General features: G+C 37.0%; 1 protein-coding gene and 1 long non-coding RNA gene across 2 annotated transcripts in view; one reads left to right on the forward strand and one right to left on the reverse strand.

The window, feature by feature from the left end:
- Positions 1-27,101, reverse strand: part of LOC141461712 (uncharacterized) — a 432,780-nt gene that overhangs the window by 32,177 nt on the left and 373,502 nt on the right. The gene's annotated exons all lie outside the window — the stretch shown is intronic.
- On the forward strand, positions 10,230-13,166 carry LOC141461708 (uncharacterized). Its single transcript, XM_074142974.1, has 2 exons — positions 10,230-12,317; positions 12,430-13,166. The coding sequence occupies exon 1, from the start codon at positions 11,258-11,260 to the stop codon at positions 12,302-12,304; it is 1,047 nt and encodes a 348-aa protein (XP_073999075.1). The 5' UTR covers positions 10,230-11,257; the 3' UTR covers positions 12,305-12,317; positions 12,430-13,166.

Raw genomic sequence — 27,101 nt, forward strand, 5'->3', positions numbered from 1 at the left:
CAGCGTCTCACACGTGTTTGTAAAGAAATCTGTCTGACCGGAACCGTCGTCGTTTGTGTAAGAGGTGTTAGTTTCGTTTTGCCGAAAACCATGATACTACACATTGTAGTAGAGCAACGAATTGTCGCGAAATTTCACATGAAACTGGGTAAAACCGCTACTGAAACTTATCTTTTATTAAAAGAAGTTTATGGCGACGAATGTTTATCACGTGCGCCAGTTTTTGAATGGTTCAAGCGTTTCCAAGATGGCCGAGAAGACGTCGGAGTTGATGACCACCCGGGTCGCCCTTTCACGTCCAAAACAGATGAAAATATCGATTATAATTATTCAACATTACTACCGTGAGGTGCTTGCTCAACTCCGTGAAAAGAGTAAGGAAAAAAAACCACCCGATGTGTGGAAGAACCAAGTCATGGGTTCTCCATCAAGACAACGCGCCGGCTCACACTGCCATTGTCTGTCAAGACGTTTTCTAGCCAAGTACAACATCCCAGTTTTAAGCCATCCGCCCTTATTCGCCTGACCTGGCCCCCGTGTGACTCTTATCTGTTCCCCCAAAGTCAAATCTGCAATAAAAGGAACACGATTTCAGTCCGTTGAAGCTGTGAAAGAAAAAGCGGCACGCGTCATGCAGGAGCTGACAGAAAAAGACTTCCAGCACTGTTTCGAACAATGGTAAATTCGCATGGAGCATTGTAGGGTGTATATTGAAGGTGATAATTACTGAATATGTATAAATATAAAATAAAATGTTTTACAGCAATAGTCTCGTTGATTAATAGTCACACCTCGTATATATGGTAGAAGGACGTTAAGACCCGTGCCTAAAAAAATGGCACTACTTTACTTATGCGTGTTTACAATAACTTGATACTGTTAAAGGAAGAGTGACGTCACTGCTCCCTTTAGAGCCCTACTAAAACTTCAAAGTGATCGGTCCACCATTTGTCATGTCCAAGTTTTTACTTGATTCCCTTGGCGAGTTCTAGAAGAGTATTGAAGACTCTTAAAAGCCATATGCATTTGCGGTTGAACGATGTTCTTCCAACTGGGAATTGGCATACATTATACAGGTGTTAGCACCGTACAACAAACTAAAACAGAATTTAGAGGAAAGATTATGTTCTAACCTGTCTAATTTGTTCGCTTGAATAAATTTTTCTTCATGTATTAAATAACAGTAATAAGACTTCCTGTAAATGGTGAACTGACAAGAGTTCATGATCGCGCTCTGCACTAAAATTTTGCAACTAATAACGAGGGGTGAATCGGGAAAAGAGAAAGAAGTGCTATCCTAAAAATAGATCTGTTACTAAATATAGAATTTGAGTAATTTGAAAACATGTTCTATTAGGTTCAAATGGGAAAGGCTTGCAATGGATTATTTCTAAATGTTCTTGCTATAAAATGGAGACAAAGAGAAACAAATTCTGGAATCGAGTACCAGCACGATCGTTATAATGAGTTTCAAAACTTGACTTAAAATCTGATTGCACCTGGGTGCAATGCCACAATAAGCTCGAGCAACAAAGTAATTCAGAACGTTATATATATATATTTGGGTGTTATTTATCTGAGTCCTGACCGAGAATTTTCAATTCAAAATTGAGAACCTAAATAATATAATAAACTGAATTAAGTTTTACCGTAATTAAGGATTCAAATAGGTGAGGAATTGGTCCAAATAAAAATAACAACTCGTCTTTTATTGCCAACGTTTCTACAAATACATTGCCTTCTTCAGTTTTCTGTAACTCAACAAACCCGCATAGCCACGCCCTAAAGAAGGCAATATATTTTTTTTCCGAAACGTTGGCAAAAAAAGACGAGTTGTTGTTTTTATTTGGACCGATTCATCGCCAATTTTGAATACTTAATTTAATATTTTACTGTCACTAAACCAATATACAGGGTGATCCATTTAAAACGCACTAATTGCTAATAAATTTTTAGGAAAGCGGAATTTCGATAAAACCTACGAAGTAAACTATATGTTTTATTGGGCCTAGTTTTCAAATTTTCCACCCGCGATGCTGTATCTTTATTTTTGGCGGAGTTACGGCTAAAAATCGAATTGGGGTTATATAAGGACCACTGGTTTTCACAATGATTATGAAAACTACATAAAAAATTGTGATAAATGACACTGATCCCGTTTCGATATCCCTAAAATTTGTCGAGATATACAGGGTGTATACAAAGGAGTGGTCGAAACTTTGGGAGGTGATTCAGCAGCTCAAATGCAACAAAAAATATTCTCTTCACTTTGGCCTGATTCTCAATAGTGTCCAAGATATTTGCATTTTTAACTTTTCCGTCGATATTCGCGTTTTCCACCACACAAACGGCCGTAACTTTTTTGTCCTTTATCCTACAACAAATCTGCTTATTCCAAACGAAAGAGCATTAAATTTCCTATAAATTTGCTTAGTACAGAGCTTCAAAACGATTCTTATAACAACGAAATGTTTACTTGAATGCCTAAAAATTTCGTTCTCGATGATTTTTGTTAAAATTTTCAACTGCATTTTCTCAATGGTTAATGAATCAAGGAATCACATAATTTCAGAAAAAGTTGCGCATTTATTGAGCTTCAAGATCATATGGATTTTTTTGGTTTTTAATAAAACCCTACCCCGAACAGAGGGGTGTAAATGCAGAAAACTGGGATTTTGCGAACTTACTTTTCATTACTAATTTACTCAAATGTCAATTTTTGGAGAAGGAACAAAAAGAAAAGTAACCATTTTAGTTTTTCACAATTATTATTTAATAAAACGGAAGTAAAAAATAAAGTAGCAATAAAACGCAGTAGTTGACTACAATTGTTTGTGCAACTTATTCGAATGACATAATGGAGGTTTTTTTTTATCAAAGTTAATTAATAATAATTCAAAAATAAAATGGTTACATTCTTTTTGTTCCTTCTCCAAAAATTGATTAGTTTTGAATTATTATTAATTAACTTTGATGAAAAAAAACCCTCCATTATGTCGTTAAAATATGTTGCACAAACAATTGTAGTCAAGAAACTAAAAATTTGCCACAATTCTTCTCAACCTCCTTGTTTGAATACGAGTAGTTCGAACGATTTTTGTAGCAATTTTAACTAGGTACCTGCCTATTGTACTTTCTCACTTCTGTGTTTTATTGCTACTTTATTTTTTACTTCCGTTTTATAAAATAATAATTGTTCTAAACTAAAATGGTTACTAAAATGATAAAAATTGATATTTGAGTAAATTAGTAATGAAAAGTCAGTTCGCAAAATCCCAGTTTTCTGCATTTACACCCCTCTGTTCGGGGTAGGGTTTTATTAAAAACCAAAAAAATCCATATGATCTTGAAACTCAATAAATGCGCAACTTTTTCTGAAATTATGTGATTTCTTGATTCATTAACCATTGAGAAAATGCAGTTGAAAATTTTAACAAAAATCATCGAGAACGAAATTTTTAGACATTCAAGTAAACATTTCGTTGTTATTAGAATCATTTTGATGCTCTGTACCAAACAAATTTATAGGAAATTTAATGCTCTTTCGTTTGGAATAAGCAGATTTGTTGTAGGATAAAGGACAAAAAAGTTACGGCCGTTTGTGTGGTGGAAAACGCGAATATCGACGGAAAAGTTAAAAATGCAAATATCTTGGACACTGTTGAGAATCGGGCCAAAGTGAATAGAATATTTTTTCTTGCATTTGAGCTGCTGAATCACCTCCCGAAGTTTCGACCACTCCTCCGTATACACCCTGTATAAGATAAAAGTTACAATTTTATCTATTCATGATCGGTTTTCAATATTAATTTTCCACCAGAAATACGCGTTTTGGGAGGTCCTCTGACTGCGAAAAAAATGTTATTTGTGACGCAAAGAAAAAAAAATGATAATATTTGAAGCTTTTAAAAAATGTAGTGTAATGTAATGGTTGTGGGTGAATCAGGATAAATTTGTTTTATCATCAAATAAAAGTAACCATCACATCAGTTTAAAGTACCTCGTATGCAAGACTTCTTGACCTATGATTACGGTAAGAATATCTTGCCAGGGAAGTGTGGGTGTTTGTCTAGTGGTAATGAGCGTGGTTTTGTAAGTGGGAGAAACCATTCACAATACCTAATAGATCGCAGACGAGGTCAACGTCATTTTTCACAATTTTTTATGTTATAGTTTTCATAATCATTGTCAAAATCAGTGGTCCTTATGAAACCTTAATCAGGTTTTTGGCCGTAACTTCGCCAAAAATGAAGATACAGCATCGGGGGTTGGAAAATTTGAAAACTAGACCCAAAAAAGCATATAGTTTACTTCGTGGGTTTTTTCGAAATTTCGCTTTCCTAAAAAGTTATTAGCGATTGGTGCGTTTTAAATGGATCACCCTTTATATTCATTTACTGTAATATTTGTTTTATTTCACTCGAATATTGCTGAATTAAAAAAATATTTATTAGACGATCTATGATTTTTTTTTTAACTTAGGCGTTGTAGTTATCCAGTAACTAATTCCGTGGGAAGAAGCAGTCTATTGATTTCCTGATAGTAATGGGCTAGTAATTTGAAATGGTAGAAGGGTGTACAGATTTCCCAGCTATAAGCACGTTTTTAATATCTGGTGCTGGGAAAAACGTAATAGGTTTGATAATTATAAGATCAAGATACTGTTAAGAAAATATCGAATCTGGAAATTTATAATATATCTGAAAATTGCTATAATTATTTTTGCTAGCTTGCTATTGGAGAACAAGATAGTAAATTAGCAAAGGAAACTCAATTAGTTTCTCGACACATTTTTAGATGAGATAATAAATCTAATAATGTTTAATGTTCAAGTTTAATCTACGAATGACAGTTTAATTTTAATCACAGTGTGTTTCGATGTAAATGGGATTGATAGATTTGTTCCTATCAGAAAATCATGAGTGGTAAATAGTGAAATAGTTTGAAAATAAAAGGAATAATAACAATTTATATAAAATGAACTTTACTACAAAATAAACCTGTAGTATGACAATTTAAGTCCAACTTAAAAAAGACGCGTATCTCACATAGAAGGTATTAGAGCATAGAAGCTGGTACAAGGGCATATCAAAATTACTCAAGAAACAGTGAAAAACAGGTAAGCTAAAAATAAGAGTTTCAACTGCTTTCTCACTCGCTAACTCTGAAGAAAACTCTGTAAAAACTACTGACTGACTGGGGCCGCTCACTTGTTTTTTTTTATACTTTAGTGGAACGTTCTTAGAGTTCGACAGAAACTTACAGAACAATCTAGGCCTTTCTGTCTGGCCCTGGTAAAGTCTGGACTTTTGTTAGCCCCTCCCAGCGGCCTCTCCACGAACTATAGGCTCCATCCCCTCCCAAGAGTCGGCGCCAAGGTCACTTCGTTACAATATATTAGTATTAGTTCGAAATTCTGAACTAATAGTGGCACGTAATGATCCTATCTCGTAAAACATTGTTCATATGCGAAGCGTGTTTTTTAAGTAAGTACCGTTTTGAAGTAAAAGAAAAACAAGTATACTTTTCTTAACAATTTTATTTTTATATGAAAGCCTGGTGCCTTAATCTACTTTTCTACATAATTGCCACAAATATTAAGGCACTTATCGTATCATACAACCAGCTTTTGAATCTCATCCTCGTAGAAGTCGGCCACCTGATTTGACAACCACTGCAACACGGTCGTTTTGACCTCATCATCGTGTTCGTGGCGCTAACTACCCAGATGTATCTTCAAATGCTAAAACAGTTGGTAGCACTGGGTAGCTATCTTTAATTTTTTCATCAACTTTCGGCACCAATGTTTTTAGTAATGATTGCAGGTCCTCTCCCATTCGTTCTAATATCATGAACATTAAAAAAAGCTCTAACCCATTTCCACACCATAACCACTGCTCATGATGTTTTCTCGTATTTTAACTTCACTGGATCCCCCGACGGATTTCGGGGAAACGAATCACATGTGCGTATTTCACAGTCGGCAGAGTTCTCAATTGGCGAAGGCATTTTAAATACTCAAAAACAAAATGTATACAAGGTCGAATGTTTCCATAATAGCGTCAGGTTTCTTCCTGACAGATGGAGGTAAACAGCATTGGAGCGGACGAATTTCAAAACGGTACTTACTTAAAATACACACGCTTCATAGTTCGAATTTAGGTATCGGCCATCTATCTGAGCTATGGGGTATTATTTGAACAAATATGGCTTTCCAGCAAGACTGCATCATGAAATATAATAGAAGACAATTATGTCTCCAAAAATTTTCTTCTTCTTCTTTGTCTAATGCCCTTATGCCTTTCAGCGTCGAGCTTTACTTAGGCCTTTAACCAACGGATGTACTCTTCCTTGTAGTTTGCCTATTTTTGGACAGAAGACCTAGTCTGACCTCGCTTCTGTGTCAATCACCCGATGTAATCCAAATAGCCCAATCTCTTGGTCTACGGTCTTCTGATTTGGCCTCCATCAAACACCTAATCTTCTCCTCTCCAATTCTCCTGCAGACGTGGCCAAACCACCCCAAACTGCCGATTCTCCAACTTGGTTACGAAAGGTTGTACCTCTAAGCTGCTCCTTATTGTTTCATTTCTAATTTTATCAAGCTTAGTTGTTCCCTTCGACCCGGCGGAGAAATCTCATTTCGGCAGCTGTAACCCGGCTTGCATGCTTATCCCAGCATAGTCCATGATTCTGCCCCATACTGAAGAAGAGGTAAGTAGATGTGGCCAAACCACACCAAACTGCCGATTCTCCAACTTGGTTACGAAAGGTTGTACCTCTAAGCTGCTCCTTATTGTTTCATTTCTAATTTTATCACGCTTAGTTGTTCCCTTCGACCCGGCGGAGAAATCTCATTTCGGCAGCTGTAACCCGGCTTGCATGCTTATTCCAGCATAGTCCATGATTCTGCCCCATACTGAAGAAGAGGTAAGTAGATGGTCTTGAAGACGGTCATTTTCACTTTTTTGCTGACCTCTCTTTTTTACCGGCCACAGCATTCCTGGTCAGACCGTAGGCTTTATTGGCCACACCCACCCGATTCAGCACCTTAAAATTTTCTTAACTATGTAAAAATTGCGTAAGACACCATTTTGTCTACAAATTAATATTTGTTAATATTAATATTAATTAATTCAAGACGAATTAATACCGCATTCTTCGAATCGCGGACAAGTAAAAATTGATCCTTGTGTATTTTTTGTAGAAAAGGAATATTCTGCAATTCCAAAATAACAAAAAATTAAGATTGCTTTTTACGAAATATCATAAAATAATGAAAAGCGAAAAATTAAAGCAGAAAACGAGAGTAATATTACTTAGCCGTTCGATCACTTAATATTTACATTATTGTTTACTCTTTGTTTTTCTACAAGTATTAATTTGTTTTCAATGAATCATGGAGATTAATCAAATAAAGGTAATAGATTAATATAATTTTAACAATGCAACTTGCAACTTGTTTCATTTTCTTTCTAATAACTCACCAAGTTTAGTGTACGACAGAAACATAATGAATGCAATATCTGATGATGGATACAAAATTTAGAAAACTCTTAGAAATAGATTTATTTTTAAAAAAAACCTGGATACAATCAACTAGATCCAAATGATTTCATCAGCGGTTTATAGCGGCACTGCCGGGGTGCCGGTCAAAGAGTATACAGTCTTTTACCGGACACTGTACTGTTAAAAGACACTTAGGATAATAAATATATAAGGGCACGCAACTAAACTCGAATCTTGGATCTTAGAGTGGATTACCCAACTCACTAATCACTGTGCTAATCCCGTCCCTTAATCCATTAGTAACTAATGTTTCAGCTTTCGACCTGAGAAACAAGGTCATCTTGAGAGCTGTGAAACGTATTTACAGAAATGGATTATTTTATTTTATTTTTTTCAGTAATCTGCTGGTTTGGTTTATTTTATTTTATTTTATTTTGTTGACATGTTGTATTAGTGTTAGGAACGATTTTCGTTTTTTTTTTTTTTGCCTGACGAATTGAGGATCTCTCAATGGTGTAGTATTGGTGTTGAGAATCGTTCATGTTGAAGGTGCTAGAAAAACTGATTGACATGTATATTAAGGAGGTGGCTTTAAAGCAACGGCCTCTGCATGCCAATCAGCATGCCTACCAGACAGGCAAATCTTGCGAGACAGCCCTCCATTGTCTGGTTAAGGAGTTGGAGGCTTCGGTATTTTGCAAGGAGACAGCTGTGGGCGTGTTTCTGGATATTGAGGGTGCCTTCAGTAACACTACCTACAGTTCAATTGCCTTGGCGATGGATAGACATGGCGTGGAGACCACTGTTTCAAGATGGATCTGTAACATGCTATCGTCAAGGAGAATCACAGCGACTCTTTTTGGGGAATCGCTGGAGTTAACGACAGTTAGGGGGTGCCCTCAGGGGGGGGTTTTGTCTCCGCTCCTTTGGTGTATGGTCGTAGATGAGTTACTTGAGGTGCTAGACCTTCATGGATTCTCGGTCCATGGCTATGCAGATGATATTTCTGTAGTGGTCAGGGGTAGGCACGAGATAATCGTGGCTGAACTCATGCAGGAAGCTCTCAAGGTTATAGAAAATTGGTGTAGAAGGGTAGAGCTTTCAGTGAACCCTTCTAAAACTACTCTGGTTCCCTTTACAAGGAGAAGGGAAAGAGAGAGCTACAAAAACCTTCGATTTTTTGGTAAAACTCTGGATGTGTCGGGTGAGGTCAAGTATTTGGGCATTGTCCTGGACACCAGACTCACTTGGAAGGCGCAGATAGAGAGAGTTACACTAAGGGCTAAACAGGCCCTTTGTGGAATAACTAGAACCTGTGGGAAGACATGGGGTCTTAGCCCAAAGATGACCCACTGGCTCTACACACGTACAGTCATACCTATCATACCTAATCATAGCGTTGCAATCGAACGTTTGCGCTATGAAACCTTTGGAACGTTGAGGCCGAAGGAGATAGTAGCGCAAAAAGAACTAGTAGGGAAGGTCCTCAACCTCTTTAGGAGGGGAGGGTTCGCTTACTAGAACTAAGAAGGGGCTGGCACAATAAGTCTTTTGTGGCTGCAGTGCCATGGGGCATAGGTCCCGTCCCGTCTACCATCTTATCTTATCTTATTGGTGTTGACTTCTTTCTTTTTTTTCCACTTTGTCTATATATCTTGATTGACTGATTGGTACGCTGTGTGTCTAGCAACCCGATCTATTTGGGCAGCACCCTTTGTTTTGCAAATATTTGCATTAAAATGTTTCTCTCTCTAAATAAATAATAATAATAATAATGACTTAAATTAGACTAAGCGTTCTAAGTTCCAGTAGGCACCACTGTAGCCGAGCGGTTAGAGGCGTGACCTGCAAAGCTTATTATGTACTGTGGTAGTAGGTTCCATTCCCTGTCTAGAGGCTTTGGATTTTATTTAATGTCTAATATGAGAACTTTGTTGTAAAGTATGTTTGCTAGTCGCCTCCGTCCACGACACCTAATTTGATAGTTGGACGGCTTTTATGACTCAAATTGGGCAATAATCTTTCTTATCCTCGGATTAATTAATCCGAGCCACCAAAAAAAAAGATGCTATACAAATTTTATTACTAATAATTCTTGTTTATTTTAGGAATAAATAAAATCTTTTCAGAGGTACTATACAAACATAATAGAATATATACTAGATAGAATTATAAATAGTTTGGATTTATTTCTTGTAGAAATGATGTTTGTTTACTTGAGATAAGGGTGTATGTAAACATGTGGTTTTCTTAAAGGTTGAGTTTACTCTAGGTAGAGCCCTAGAGAAGTAAGGGTTGATAGGTCGGGCAAGGTATTTGAATTATCTAGGTCGATAGACCCTCTAAATCATTTATACAAGCATCTAGGACCTCATCTATATGAAGAAATAGATAAATAAGTCTTTTATTCGGGATTCTTTTTTCACTGTATATTGTATTATATAAGTAAAATTTATTTTAAAAATAATTTTGATCATACAGAAATTAAGAAATCCTACATTTTTCTCATTAAGAAGCAATTACAATCGCGCAGATTTACGATTTTTAAGAATTAAATATAAATGAGTTGGAACCTCAAATTTACTCTCAAAGTAAGTGAAAATCGAATGAGTGTTCGCTTTATTTTATTTTTTTTTTTGGCGTACCCAAAAATTTGGGGTAGTTCTAAGTAAGGTGAGGATTTAGAGAAATAGATCCTAGAATAGGCGTGTGTAGGCGAAAATAGTAACAGTATTTAGGTTAAAATTTTTTATAATTTTGTAGCATTACATGTTCAAAAATTTACTCATGCAAACACAACTTGTAACTTAGTTTACTTGATCTGGACTTATGGACTTGAACTTAACAGTACAACAAATCTGTACAATCCTAAACAATATCCAAAACCTTTCACTCAAAAATCCTACGAACTAATCACTCTTTTAGTAATATGAACAACCATACCATTTACACTGGACCTGTTGTGTAATTCTATTTGTTTTTGGCTTTACCCAATCTCGTTGGATCAAATTCCACTCCAAACTTTACCTACATCATAATCCCTTTTAATACGCAATTTGTCCCGCAATACCTTTCTGTTCAAATCCTACACTTCGTAGACTGAAGCGCCGATTGCCTCGCGACCGTCTGCTCTAACGATAAGCTGGGCATTCTTCGTTTTCAATTTAATCGGTAAATTGCATTAACCATTAACTTATGATGGTCATCGTTGGATGGCCTTCATTCAAGCCGTTCAAGTGATTTATATATTTACTATAGGATTTATTTATTATTTTGTTTCGTTTCAGCTTTATTAATTAATTAATTTATTTTCTACCATTAATTTGATTTGTACTTGTTCATTCATCATATTTGGGGTTATACGCAGTTACGTATTGATTAAAAAAGTGTTTAAAAGATGAGAATAATTCCTAAAAGCGAACCCCAATTGGGGGCTTATACCTGGTGATTAGATTCTTGGGAAAATATCTTCGGGGGGTTCCATGAACAATAACAAAAAGTATTACGTTAAAATGTTACGAAATACTTGAGTAAAACTAATATTAGTTGAAATTTACTTTAAAATTTGTGCGTAGTAATAATAAATAAGGTGAAAAAGCCAAAAAACCAAATTAAAATATTTTCTCGGTTGACCTGATTAAGAGACATTTCTTGCTAAAAAAAAAGGCGCTCTGGCAACACTGCCTAATACAGTAGCTGTTCTCAGTAGTGAGTTTATCTAATTGTAGTTAGTTCTCATTCAAGCAAAATGTATAGAAGTGCCTTTGAAAGGAATCGATATAAAGTTGGTGAAACAGTATTTGCTAAAATGTCTGGTTTTCCATATTGGCCGGCAAAAATATTTTCTATTAAAGAAAATAAGGGTGACAAAATACGTTATGAAGTGTATTTTTATGGTTCCAAACAAATACGAGTGCTAAAAGAACACCGATTATGCAAACGTATGCAAAATAAGAAAGTAGACAGGCTGAAGATTAAGAATAAATGCTTTAGAAAAGCAATGGAAGATTTAAAAAAAGATATGAATATTATGACAACTATTCTAGATAAAATGGCGCAACTTAGATTGACTGATGAACCGTTAAAAACGGAATGTGAAGATATTACAGATAAACAGGATGGAGAAGAGTTTACTGATCTTTTAGTTACTGACCCTTTAGGGGTACAGATTGACATACCGTTAAATCTTAACTGTCCTCATTTTGCAGACGATAAAAGAGCAACCGAATGGCATGAAAGCGTGATGCAGCAGGCTTATCTGCTAAAAGCGCGCATCAAAAGGGGCGAAACTGTATGCGCCTACCAGGAGATGGACGATTGGACCAAGTTAAAGGCCTTTGAAATTAGAAGACGACTTCTATTGGAACGTAAACGGCAAGCAAGAATTAGATTTTTTAAAACGGAGTCTCGGATGGTAAATCTATACAGACATGTGAAACTAGCATTGAATTTAAAAGCACAACATCCAGGAAATTGTGTATTTTTTCTCAGACAATTATTCGATTTACCCATCACCCCTTTGATGCTGAAAAAACATCCTCAAGTATTAAAAACAATTTGCGAAATGCGAAGTTATTTTTACAAAAAGGGATCATGGAACTTGAGTCAAAAGGCGTTTTTATTTGATCTACGACCAGAAATAGAAATAATTTTTAGCAAATTCAAACATTTATTAAAAATTGAACTCGATGATGATGTAACAAAAATTTTCAACAGCCAGCTACGGATATTTAGAGCCAAAACCATGAAATTATGCCACAAACAATTAATGTTCTTGACTCGAGAGCCACTATAAGGACTGCGTTAGGGTGAGTAGTTTAGAGAATTCTCAAGTTACTAAAATTAGCTGATTTTATTTAAGCTCCACAGATACTGTCCTTTCTTTGAGGTTAGTTTTAACATGATTAATAACTTTTTCAGGTGATAGTGAAGGCTATTGAAGAGATAAAAGTATCCGAACAACAAGGCAAATAGAACAAACGATAGAGTGTAAATATCTCACATCTTCTAGTTACTTGTAATTGTAAAGAGTGGGTTTGTATATAACCAATTGTAACTGAACGTTTTCAACAATTTATTTGGTTATCCAGAAAAAAGTGTAGAATATTTTGATTTTTTTAGCATTATTGTTTGAATTATTTGATTTTATCGACCAGTTTTGCAGCGTCTTTATAATAATTATTATTTTGCTGTTCATTATTCTTGGTGACTGAATCCATAGTTACAATAGGATGAAAAATTAATGCCAGTTTCAGTCATTCTAAACTTTATTATGCCGGAGCTTTCGACCTAGGAACTAGGTCCATCTTCAGGGCTAATTTACAATGTACTATTTTACATCATTGTGGTTGGTGTGTCTTCTGTCTTGTCTGAACTTGTCCAGTCCATGAACAGACAAGACAGAAGATACACAAACCCATTAATGATGTAAAATAGTATATTGTAAATTAGCCCTGAAGATGGACCTAGTTCCTAGGTCGAAAGCTCGGCATAATAAAGTTTAGCATGACTGAAACTAGCAGTTACTTTTTCATCTTATTATTATTTTATTTGTTTTCATCATTGTATAGCCTGCAAAATATTTGCTAGATAACTATATTGTAGAATTATTTTTATTATTGTTCTAAGTTTAATAAGAGTTGTTTAAAACTTAGTTTATAAAATAAACGTTTGTTTTTTTCGTTTTCCAAAATTATGGTGTTTTGATATTTATTTCCCACTAACATGTCCTGATTTGAGGTCAGTAAGTGTTTATAGCGGGTAAAAGCAGAAAGGTCTTGAAAGGGTTCTGATTTGAGGGCAGTAAGTGTTTATAGCGAGTAAAAGCAGAAAGGTCTTGAAAGGGTTCTGATTTGAGGGCAATAAGTGTTTATAGCGAGTAAAAGCAGAAAGGTCTTGAAAGGGTTCTGATTTGAGGGCAGTAAGTGTTTATAGCGAGTAAAAGCAGAAAGGTCTTGAAAGGATTCTGATTTGAGTGCAGTGTTTATAGTGAGTAAAAGCAGAAAGGTCTTGAAAGGGTTCTGATTTGAGGGCAGTAAGTGTTTATAGCGAGTAAAAGCAGAAAGGTCTTGAAAGGATTCTGATTTGAGTGCAGTGTTTATAGTGAGTAAAAGCAGAAAGGTCTTGAAAGTGTTCTGATTTGAGGGCAGTAAGTGTTTATAGTGAGTAAAAGCAGTAAGGTCTTGAAAGGGTTCCGATTAGAGAGCAGTAAGTGTTTATAGTGAGTAAAAGCAGAAAGGTCTTGAAAGGATTCTGATTTGAGTGCAGTGTTTATAGTGAGTAAAAGCAGAAAGGTCTTGAAAGTGTTCTGATTTGAGGGCAGTAAGTGTTTATAGTGAGTAAAAGCAGTAAGGTCTTGAAAGGGTTCTGATTTGAGGGCAGTAAGTGTTTGTAGTGAGTAAAAGCAGAAAGTGCTTGAAAGGGTTCTGATTTGAGGGCAGTAAGTGTTTATAGTGAGTAAAATCAGAAAGATCTTGAAAGGGCTCTAATTTGAGGTTAGTAATTGTTTATAGTGAGTCAAAAGCAGAAAGTGCTTGAAAGGTTTGAAATGCCAGCAGCCATTACAATGATCAAGAAGCCACTCTCTTGGATTGGACAGATTTTTAAATCCAAAACAAAACTGTTACAAAGAAGAAAGGGATTATTCTCAGTGGTTAGAGTACATTGTCAGAGCCCAAGGTTCGAATCCAGCCACTAATCCTTAGATTTCCTCTTACTAGGAGCTTCTTACATCTACTGCCCGGTGGTTGACAGTGTTGTTTATAACGAGAGAACACGGTCCACAGGCCGGCAGTGCACAGAAACTCTCTGCAAAACTAATGCAAACAAAAAGTGCAACTGACAGGTCTGTAGAAACTTTTAGTTAACATTCTTTACTACCTGTTACACCTACCTAATTCTTGGTGAACTTTAGGAATGCAATCTATCAATTGGAAAACAACTGCATTAGAAAAATTCTACTTTTTAATGATTTAAGGCGCATCAACATCTGAGGTTATTGGCACACGGTGAGTTTATTATTATTTAAGGCTCGTCAAAATATGCCCGGAGCTTTTTTTTAGTGCTCCGCTGGCCTTAGGATATTGTGCCCTCGTCGTTGAGAACTCCGCGTAGGAATCCAGTGCGCTAACCTCATATCTAATCCCTTCCCTTTCTTGTTGTTACCTTCTCTTTTTGTAAACAACGTAGCGCCTAAACGGCTGGACCGATTTTCATGAATAAGGTGTCATTTGACTTAAAATTTCATGTTGATTTGCATTTTTTTGGGTTGGTCTCAAAGCTCGGAAGAGTAGTTAGCCCCCACTATGTAAAACTCTGTAAAGGTTAGTTTGATTTTCAAAAAATTTGTTGTCCGAAGAAAGTGGTTTCTTGAAAACAAAAATCTAGATTTTTTGGTCCATCCTTATTTTTCTCCAACGGGTACTTTGTACTATTCATGACCTATTCACCTGCTTAATATAACAGCACAACTTCGTGAAAACCTTTAACCAAAATTATTTCACACTAATAACCATTCATCCCCTGGTTTATTGTGTTTACAATGAAACTATTGTGTGTTTTGGTGTCCTTTTATTTACTTTACAGTGTCGCCGATCGCGGGCTGCACAGCAATGCACTCATTGTTTGCACTCTCTTTAGAAACATTGTCTAACAAACACTCCATTCTGGGATTATTATCCAATAAACCAGCCCGACAAAACACAATCCTAATGAATACACCTAATTCTAATACTTTATTACTACTAATTCTAATTATCCAATACTTTATTACTACTAATTATTAATACTTTATTATTATAATTTGTTTAATTGGATTGTCCGATGCAAATATTTGATATAATAATCATTAAAGCAAATTATAAAATTATTATAGATTAATTATACTGTAAAGAAACGTCTTTAATCGATACATTCATGAAAAATTTTGCTAATAAAATTTTTAGATCTATGGCATCTATCATAAAAATGGATGTTAAACAATGGCTTCCTGCGAAAGGTTAGACAGGGAAAATCTTCGGATCGATAGGAGAGAACCGTCAATGGAGAACAAGTAAAAATTAGGTATCTGTACAACGTCTATGGGGAGCCTTCAATAGAGCAGAAGGCTTTAGAATAAAGGAGAGTAATTCAAGGCATGCTGTCTAATAATCATCCAAGAGGTTGTCACAAAACTTCATAGAGTGAGACCTGAAAGGAGTCACGTGCCCTTTTGGCCGTGGATAGCGCTTAGCGATCTACCATCTTATACCCTTATAAGCAGGCCAAAGACCTTCTCGATGTGTAGCACAGGGAAAAGATTAATAAGTTTGGACATTTACTCAACCTTAAACAGAGATGACATTAAATAACGAGACTGATGCTGCTTCAGAAGAACTATTGCATGCGCCAAATCCTAACGACCGACAGCTGTGCAGCGTAAAGCCTTCTCTTTCGATTGCAGCGTCTCACACGTGTTTGTAGAGAAATCTGTCTGACCGGAACCGACCATTTGTGTAAGAGGTGTTAGTTTCGTTTTGCCGAAAACATGATACTACACATGTAGAGTAGAGCAACGAATTGTCGTGAAATTTCACAAGAAACTGGGTAAAACCTCTACTGTAACTTATCTTTTATTAAAAGAAGTTTATGGCGATGAATGTTAATCACGTGCGCAAGTTTTTGAGTGGTTCAAGCGTTTCCAAGATGGCCGAGAAGACGTCGGAGATGATGACCGCCCCGGGGTCGCCCTTCCACGTCCAAAACGGATGAAAATATCGATTACAAATTAATCAACATTACTACCGTGAGGTGCTTGCTCAACTCCGTGAAAGAGTAAGGAAAAAAAATGACCCGATTTGTTGGAAGAACAAGTCATGGGTTCTCACGCGTCATGTAGGAGCTCAGAGAAAAAGACTTCCAGCACTGTTTCGAACAATGGTAAATTCGCATGGAGCGTTGTAGGGATAGGAGAGGGGTGTATATTGAAGGTGATAATAACTAAATATGTATTAGTTTAAAATAAAATGTTTTTACAGCAATAGTCTCGTTATTTAATAGCCACACCTCGTACTTCTCGCAGTAACTTAGACGGCGATGGTCAACTTGATCTGGAACACTGGACTTTGGTTGGGCTTTAGCAGTTTTTTGATGACATTCGATCCAACTTGCCAGCTAAATTGTCTTGTCTCTTAGCTGTTTACTGTCAGATCTCCAGTTGCAGCTTCTAGTAATTTATTCAAGTTAATTCTCACTCTACATCCCACCCAAAATATATATATATATTTAGCTAACGTTATCCTACGTTGGCAGTGTTTATAGGCTGCCCTACACCACTCGTCCTGGTTCCCCCAAGTATTCTTTTTTGGGGCCGCTTCAACCTCTGAATAATAATACCATCTATCCCACTGAGGACTGACTTCCCCATCCATCACACAAAAACAAAACGTGCGCCGAATTCATTAATATTATTGATTTAGTTTACATGATTACTTGTAAGGTTACTGTCTGTTACTGCCTTAGAATGGAAGAAATAATACGAACTGATCGTGACGAACTGTAGAAGAGCATGATTAAAAGAAACTCTAACTTTCCGTTCATCTAATTTGTGTAAGACAGACGCACAATATTAGGGGGAAAAAAAATATTATACAGGGTGACCAGAGTTATATGCTCCACCCACATTTTTTTTTTAAACGGCGGGAAATTTCGAAAAAAATAGAAAACACGTATTTAATCATTTTTAGTCTAGTTTATTTTCAGTGATTGACCCATTTTTTTAAAACCCAATATCCCAAAATACAGCATCCAATTTTTTTTTTCAAATGGAAGGTTTTTCAAAAGTTATGGTAATTTAAAATATGAAAAACAAATTTCAGTTTAATGTCAAAATTACCTTATTTTTTTTTTAAAAAAAAAAAAGCTGTTCAAACTGGGCACCATCAACGGATAGGCAAGCCAAAACTCTGGACTCCCACGCTCTGTTTGTAGCAGCACTTATGGTGGCAAAGTCAAGATCTAGGTAGGCTCGAGTTATTCGACGTTCAGGTTGTTTTTTCCGACAAACGTTTGGTGTGGAGTTTTAGGAAATCAACTAATCGGCCCATACTTCTACAGAGAGAACTTAACTGGTGAAAGGTATCTAACTTTTTTTTAAAGAGACATTTTGCCAGTTCTGCTTGAAGATGTTCCTCTACATAGATATGTATTTTCAACAAGATGGTTGCCCGGCACATAATGCGAGAGTTGTTCGACGTTATCTGGACAGAAATTTCTTAGGAACTCATTGTCCGATTCAATGTCCACCTCGATCTCCGGACTTAACCCCAATGGACTATTTTTTGTGGGGGATATCTAAAAAATAAAGTGTAAAGTATCCTTAATCCCGTGGCTTCAGTCGAAGATCTGGAACGTCGAATAACTCTAGCCTGCCTCGATCTTGACTTTGCCACCATAATTGCTGCAACAAACAGAGCGTGGGAGTCCAGAGCTTTAGCTTGCCTATCCGTTGATGGTGGCCCAGTTTGATCAGCTTCTTCACAAAAAATAAGGTAATTTTGACAATAAACTGAAATTTGTTTTTCATATTTTAAATTTTATATTTCATATTTTAAGTTTTTGTTTAAAAAAAATAAACTCGTAAAGTGGAACAGAACATTAATGTGAATAGAAAAATCAGTCATCCCTAATTTTGAGGTGCACATTTATGGATGAATGTGGTGAGATGGTTTATTAGCATTATCCAAGAAATTAATTTTACGCATTGATGCCCGTCTATGTTCAGAAGAGCGAAAGAATGACCATGAACCATCTCCGAACGTTTCTGCCGAACGTTGTCACCAACTATACCAGGCAAACGCCATAAAATATTATGTACTCCCTCCTCCAACACTAGAAGTAGGTTGTTTTACCCGACAATTTGGTTACTTTATCTGTATATACGCACTCAAAATCATCCGTATCTTGATCTTCTAAAAATTAAAAAAAAAAAGCTTGTTTAGTGTCCGAATCCCCTTCTCTTTCTTCTATTCAATATTATTCAACAAAAGACACTCGTTGCAAAAGTAGTCAATAAGTAGAAAACTCTCTTTTAAATGATAATATGGTACTTTGTAACAGTTTTGGATAATAAAACTTGAAAAATTTCAATACCCAAAGAATAAGACCATCGGGCGCAACTATTCTGACAGATTACGCGGACGCTAAGTAACACTACATAACTCAGAGTAGAACACCGACAGGCCGTTTGGTTAGAAGAAGGTAAAAGAGGAAGCTACTGAGGACCATGGCTCATTTAAGGGACTACCTGAGTTGCTATCAACAAGAAAATGTCCTCTTCATCTCACAGATTAAATGCGCCCGATGGAGGGTTAATACGTCTTTACTTCTTGGCTTTAGGCTACCAGAGTTAGAGTGGTGGCCTTCAACCATATCGCTTATCCAGACTGTAAAACGTTCGTCTTCATTTCTAAATCAGAACTGAGAGCATATTATACCCAAGCTAAGAGTTTAGAACTATTAATCTTTCATTCGTTGAAAGGCTAGACAAAAAAAAAGTAACTTCTTGATAGACATTTGAGGGAAAGAACGTTAATGGCAACTGTCAGAAAATAAATAAATATTGCGTGACAACCATCTTGGAATTGAAGTCTGCAGTCTTTAGCAAGGAAGTAGGTAAAGCTTGTTTATATAACGGAATGACATAACCTTACTAGTCTGTAACCTTTTAGCATAGAATAGATTCCTGTAGGGCGGCCTTAAAAGCCGACACCACCGCGATCCAATGGATCTATAGTGGCTCTTTGCATACAGTAGAACTAACCATTATATTTAAAACTGTTTTTGAGTGAAGAGGTAAGCCTGAAAAAAACTTTTAATACAACCAATCAGCTAATTTTGTCCAACAGCTTATTGTCAAAAGTTCAATGGTGGCAACTCCTGTAAAGGAATGAATTAAAATGTTTTTAAATAAAAGATAAAGTAGCTAGAATATACAGGGTGTTCATTTTAAGACGGCTCAAATGCATTTCATGCTTAAACGGTTGATCTGAGCCAAAAAATGGTAGAGGAAAAATTTGTTGCCCGTCACCTCTAGTTTCAGAATATGTGACTTGATTTTTAGATTCCTGCCCGCATACGCGGCTGACGCGCGACCAAAAACGGGGGGATTGCAGTTGACTTCCATTTGCATATACACAGTTTTAAGGAGTATAAAAAGTTATGAAAGAAACCGGAAACCGCAAATTCGATATCTTCAAAATTAAAGGTGCTAGGCCATTTCAAAATCTGGTATTTATTAATCATATTTCAATTTTTTAACTTGTTATCAAAGAGAAAGAAGAGCACGCGACAGGTTATTTTTATGTATTTTTTTCATCCCCTTTCTACTAAAAATATTGCCAAGGCTGTAAAGCTAGTATTTTTCTTAATATCGGGAAATAAGTAGTTTTCCGAGTGATTTTCTAAGCAATGATCAAATGTTAAGAGCTTTAGATGTTCTTAAGCATACACAAAATGGCTAAATAATAATTTTACATCTGGTACAAACAAGAAGGTTTAATAATTTTGGGAGAGATGCGTTTAATTACCAAAAACATTGGAAACCTCCTGCCACATATTTAAGTAATCAATATCTTTCATGTAAAGGATCAAATAATGCACTTTACTCAACTTGTGAAGCATGTACTGTGCCTTCAAAGGTGCCTCCTCTGGCTTGCAAGCCATGTTAGCCAGGAGGTTATCAACTGCTCTCTATATCTGAGGAGGCAGGAATCTAAAATCAAGTCACATATTGCTCTACCATTTTTCGTTCAGATCAACCGTTTAAGCATGAAATGCACTTGAGCCGTCTTAAAATGAACACCCTGTATAAAAGAAAAATAATAAGAAAATCTCAAGCATTTAGGAAATTGATTAGCTTAGTGGTTAGCGTAAACTGGATTCCAATGCGGAGATCCCGGATTCGAATCCAGAATTTCTTCTTTCAAAGGTTTCTTATGGCTCACACGGTCCAAAGGCCGGCAGTGCACTGGAAAAAGCTCAGGGCGCCAATAACCTCAGACGTTGACGCGCCTTAAATTGGAACTAAATGAAAATACTTTATAATTGTTTCACGTTAGAGAAGTTTCAAATTTTATTGTGCTATAGGGAATTGCAAAATTCCAATAGTCTACTCAATTTTTTTCGAAATTTCAAGTGAATGGTTTAAAAATTTGCCAGACGAATGGGTGCCATAATTTACCAAATACAAGTGATTTAGTTCAATGAATGAATATTTTTTTTAAAATGGAGATCTCTTCAGTTACAGAGGCCTATTCAACCACGGTTTGTGTTCTTCAGGGCCTCTATCTTTTTCACTTAGATAAATAATACATATCTTACATAAATAGGGCACGCTGACAGAATAAATAAATAGAATAAATATTTATTATAATAAATATATACATAAAATAAATATAGAAGTATAAATGTACAATACATTTCAACCTTCTTAAGTAAGAGAAGTAAAAGAAAAGTTAGGTGAGGAGGATTGGAATGCAGGGAAAAAAGGAGAGGAAAAACCTGCAGCTAGTGTAGAAAGTTAGAGGACGATGTGTTTTAGTCTTTTATGTCTGTAGAGAATAGAAGGATCTGTAGGAGGTTATGTCACGGCAGAGTGGATTAGGATGGCAGACTAGGATGGAGAGGAGTTTAAGCAGACTGATTTTGAATATAGGAGTGTACTGGGGATAATGGATGAAGTCTCGTGGAGTGAGTCATTGACAGTAGAGCCTGTCGTGAGTCAGAGAACTTTGTTCTGTGTTGTCCTGGAGTTTCTTGATGTTACTGCTACAAGTCCAGGCTCCAGGCGGAGCTGGCTTAGAGCAACATCGGGCCTAATGACGAGGAGTTTGTTGGTCACCAGTCATTTTTTGGAGTCACGTGAGAGTAGAGGAAATAATAGTCTTGTAGTCCAGTTTTACCTGAGTTTACTTTGTCCTGAACGTGTGCAGCGAAAGTCAGTTTGTTGCCCAAAGTTAGGCCTAAGTATTTAACGTGGGTAGACCACGGGATCAGAGTGTTATTATGTATGATTTGTGGGTTAAAGGAGGGTTTGCGTTTGGTGAAGAGTATAGCGTTAGTCTTGTCGTGGTTTACTTTTTAATTCTCCACTTAGTGCAGAATTTGGTTAGTCTGTCGGTAGGAAGAGTAAGTCTGTTGGTGATGGTGCCCATTCTCCAATATGACGTGTAAAGGGTACGCTGACAATGCAACAATATAGCGTACTGGATTCCCACGGGTTCAAATCCAGGTCCTCGCCAATAATCTTCTCTTCCTAGGAGAGCTACTTACAGCTCAAGATTCGGTAATGGACAGTGTTGTCTGGAGACGAGAGAACACTATCCAGAGACCGACAGTGCACGGAAAAAAAAAACAGCTCAGGGCGCCAGTAACCTCCAGATGTTGATGCGCCTTAAATAATTAAAAAATAAAGAATTATCTGTCATTTTGTAGCAGGTTTAAACAGTAAAATCAATTATTCTAAATTAAAAAATTACGTTAAAAGCTCTTAAATATTCATCTTAGATGAATGATTAATTGTATTAAAGGATAAAGAATGGTTATAAATGTTATTTTAATAATTATAATAATTGAAAACCAACAATAAGAGCAGCACAGTTTAGTAGAGCGAAAGGTTAGATTTTATATGGCATAAACCAAACAACAAAGGCGGTAACCAAAATTCCTAATTTTGGTAAACATTTGTAATTTATAATTTAATTGAGCTGAACTTACTAAACAAGCGTATTTTAGTCCCTATACATGTACCAGTATTGTAACCTAAATTTCCGCTGGTTGACATAGGCTATACTAGGTGGCTATATTTTTCTTAAAACAAGAGGTGACTCTAATTTACAGTGGACTGCAATACACCAGTGGTTCACAACCTTTTTTTACACGTGGCCCCCTTCCCACTAGTAAAAAAATGCATTTATTTTATAATTTTCTTTATTATGTTTTATAAAATATACACATAGAAAAAAAATGTGCAGTATAAAAAATTATATCTTATTCTATAAAATTTCTCAAGGATTTCATTAAGAAGTTTTATTTAGTGTGATCCTTGCGCCTGATGTACGAGGGTCGTTTGAAAAGTCCGTGCAAAAATAAAAACTACTTAATTTTTTGGGGTAAACCTTTTTTATTTTTCAACATAGTCTCCTTTTAGGCTTATACACTTCGTCCAACGCTGCTCTAGTGTGTTGATCCCTTCCGAATAATAGGATTTGTCCAAGTCTGAAAAATAGCCATTCGTTTCTGCAATAACCTCCTCGATTGAATAAAATCTTTTTCCCGCCAGCCATTTCTTCATATTGGGGAACAAATAGTAGTCCGAGGGAGCCAAGTCTGGAGAATAGGGGGGATGTGAAACGAGTTGGAACCCTATTTCCATTAATTTTGCGACCACAACTGCTGAGATGTGAGCTGGTGCGTTGTCGTGATGGAAAAGGACTTTTTTGTGGGCCAATCGTGGGCGTTTTTCTTGCAGCTCGGTTTTCAAACGGTCCAATAACGATTAATAATATGCACCTGTAATAGTTTTACCCATTTCCAGATAGTCGATGAGGATTATTCCTTGCGAATCCCAAAAGACAGTCGCCATAATCTTTCCGGCCGAAGGAACGGTCTTCGCCTTTTTTGGCGCAGATTCCCCCTTGGTAACCCATTGTTTAGATTGTTCTTTGGTCTCAGGAGTGTAGTGATGTATCCATGTTTCATCCACAGTGACGAAACGACGCTTAAAGTCCTGCGGATTCTTCTGGAACAGCTGCAAACCGTCCTTGCAACACTTCACACGATTTCGTTTTTGGTCAAGCGTGAGCAATCGCGGCACCCATCTTGCGGATAGCTTTGTCATGTCCAAATGTTGATGCAAAATATTATGTACCCGTTCATTCGAGATGCCCACAGCACTAGCAATCTCACGCACCTTCACTCTTCTGTCATCCATCACCATATCATGGATTTTATCAATGATTTCTGGAGTAGTAACCTCAACAGGGCGTCCAGAAAGTTCAGCGTCACTTGTGCCCATATGGCCACTCCGAAAATTTTGAAACCACTTATAAACTGTTCTAATCGAAGGTGCAGAGTCACCATAATGTTTATCAAGCTTCTCTTTAGTCTCCTGAGGCGTTTTGCCTTTCATAAAGTAGTGTTTAATCAACACACGAAATTCTTTTTCGTCCATTTTTTGAAAATCACTCGACTTCCTCGATTCAAACGAATGCCAAACACAAAGAAATAGACCGATCTGGCTGAAACTTGGTGTGTGTTCTTCCAAGAGATGCTACTAACTAAACATAACCTCGATACGCGCCAGTGGTGCTATCTCTCTGACTTTGCACGGACTTTTCAAACGACCCTTGTAGAAATGCCGATTCTACAATCGCTTCAAAGTCCATGGTACAAGGGAGAATTCCAGCCCCCGGACATTACGAACGATCGACGTTCGACCAAAACTGGCCACACGATCGACTGGATGGAGATTTGGGGGACATGGAGGATTTGAAAGTATAGTGGAGTGTGGACAAATTCCTTAAAAAATGGCATTCCTTACCCGGTTATCTAACCCCCCACTGATTAATACGTAAGATTGTGGACTGGTCATCGCACTCATCTTTAATTGAAAATTTTTAAACCCATCTTAGTAGTAATGGAGAATTCCAACAATTTTTGTTTTAATGAAGAAACCGTTCAGATAATAATTTACTATTCAACAGGGCAGATGAGTTGAGATCAAGTCTCCAGTTAATAGGTTCTGAATTATCCAAAGATTACTTGTCAGGTCCAACGGTGGCACCCAATTCAGACATCAAAATTTGAATTTACTGCTATTCATCGTTTTTTGAGTACTACATTAGAAAAAAAGTAAATAAAAATCGCCAAAACTATAAAAATCCATCCACGGTGTGGGAAAGTAAAAAAACAATTTAGTTAGATTAACTTTTTAAAAAAAATAAAGCACAAAAGAACAGGTAAGCGCTGTGAAGTGCGATAAGGGAAACCATTTGAAGGAGATAAGTGGACGGATGGCAAGCAAAGAAATCAAGAAAGGGAATGAGGAATAAAAAGTTTAGAGTGTCTGGAAAGAAAATAAAATCTAGAATAACTCTTAAGAGGGGAGAAAAAAAAAAAAATGGCTGAATCACTCTGAAAGTGATTGGAGGAAGGGTAGACATCACCGTTCTTTAACTTCCCCTTACCTAGCCAAAAAAAGGGGGCCTTAGAAAGCATTGCTTTCTTGCATAGTACCAGTTTGAGTTTTTCCTGAAAATATACATTGTGAATCCTGAGAAAGTGGTCCTTTTTTTTGAGAAATTGATTGCGTGACGTGATTCATATTTATTACATTTTGTTTAGGAGTCATTGCTCTGTCTTTTTTTTTTATTCTACGCCATGGTCGCTGGCTACTTCGGCCATGCGACTGCGTGCAGCCCAATATAAATCAGATTTGCAGCAGTTGCTGCTTCGTACATCCTGCAGAGATATGCAGTCGTCTAAATGCGAGGCAGTCATAATTTCTAATCTGCATAACGGGCATATTGGTGATCCAGCAACACCAGTGCGATGTAAATGGGACTGTAAATAGTCATGGCCCGTTTTCATCCGAAACAACGCCACCTCTGTCCTATGTGGAAGGTTTGTGGGAACACGATCTGCCGGATTTAACAATAAGCCCCAGATTTTGCCTTCCGCTTTTCCTTTCAGCATTTCTTGTAATTTTCCCAACATGTGACCCTTAATATTCTTCTTTGCTGTAAGGTACTTAATCGCGTTTTCGGGCTGTACCTTTTGGGCACCCAGTTTTGCAAGTTTGTCGGCCTCCTCGTTACCTTGTAGTTCCACAGTGAGCTGGGACCCACTGCAGAACTACCCTGGTGGGACGGAACAATAGCCGTTCCAGCAGGTACTTGCAATTACTCACACTATCCGAGGAACTAAAAGCTGGGTTTGTGACCGCCGCTATCGCCGCCTCTGAATCAATGAGCAACACAATGTGCGTATACTCTTTCTCAACTAATTTGGCCAGAGCCACTTCTATTGCCTTAATCTCGCCGTCAAAATTGGATGCATTTCTGCCCACGGCTACTGACACTTGGAAATATTCTGAATAGACGCCGGCTCCTGCATTTTTCCTGGCTTCTTCAGCAGAGCCATCTGTGTATACGTGGGTCCAAGGAGGAGTAGGGTACCACGTATGGATAGTCTCTAGGGCACATGCTCTTAATTCCAAGGATGACATACTCTCTTTGTCTGCAGGCAGTAATAGTTGAAAGACAGCTGGTGCAAGTCTGCTTGGGATCCGATCAAGTATGGATGTGAGAGATTGCAGCGGAGCACCTAGGTTATCAGGGCAACATAGCTTCTACTTTGGACCAGAATGAGACCTGGGTCTTTAGCCTGACGCTCTATCCAACATTAGGTTTAGGTTTGCTATAACTTGAAACCATTTGGTGCAGTTCCTAACAATTTGTTGTCATTTCGATAAAAGCCATCTTGATGGGCAAAAAAAATATAATCACGTTACGATATTAAGTCATCTTAGAAGCAGCAGCTAGCGTGGTTATTTTGTCTGTAATAATATAAATAAATAATATATTGGGTTGTCCGGAAAATAATGCAGGATTATGGTTTTAAAAGAAAAATAAATAAAAATTAATTATTTATAACTGTTTTTATTAATCAAAATAGTCTCCATTACTTTCTATACATTTCTGCCAACGTGTGGGTAACTTTTCCATATCCTCTGTATAGAATTTGGAATCCTTAGAATTTATAAATTCAGGAAACGCATTTTCTAATGTTCTTTGGTCAATAAATTTTTTATTTTGTAAATAGCGGTCCAGGTGTCTGAAAAAAAAAAAAATGGCAATCAGTAGGCGAGAGGTCCGGTGAGTAGGGCGGGTGTGGCAGAGTCCCATAGCCAAAGCTCCAACAATTTTCGGGAAGACAAACCTGAGATGTGTGGCCGAGCGTTGTCATGTAAACAGAATGGGCCCCCTTTCGATTGACTAAAGATGGCCTCTCATTATTGCCAATTTCTGATGTATTACGTCAATTTGGTTACAATACGATTCGGCATTGATGGTTTCTGCCAAGATTCAAGAAGCTGTAATGAATCAGAACAAATGAAGCCCAGCAAACCATCACCATTTTTTTGTTGATGATTTGGGGGCTTTGGAAAATGTCCTGCTGTTTCTCCTTTGTCAGGCCACTGTCCAGAGCGTCTGCTGTTGTCGTAGAGGATTCACAAGTCACAATTCTGGAGACAGAAAAAGGATCGCTGTTGTTTCGGCAAAGAAGTGCAGCACAAATTTGCATACCGCTGATCTTTTTTGGCGGTCGTTTAATGTGTGAGGAAACCCAATTTTCAAGCTTTTTTCACCTTCCCCAATCGCCTTGAGATGGTCATCGAGACGGTTGATTTGCTGACTTCCAGTTTCCCTGCCAGTTCTCGAACAGTTTGTTCTGGGATTTTCTTCCACCAAAGCTTGGAGAACATGATAGTCATCAAGGGCAGAACTTCAAGGGCTCAAGTCTCCCTCTTGAAATCTCTGGAACCACCGTTGAAC

This window comes from Rhodnius prolixus, unplaced genomic scaffold (genome assembly GCF_049639745.1).
Source record: "Rhodnius prolixus isolate KJV_2025 unplaced genomic scaffold, Rpr scaffold_12, whole genome shotgun sequence".
NCBI lineage: Eukaryota > Metazoa > Arthropoda > Insecta > Hemiptera > Reduviidae > Rhodnius > Rhodnius prolixus.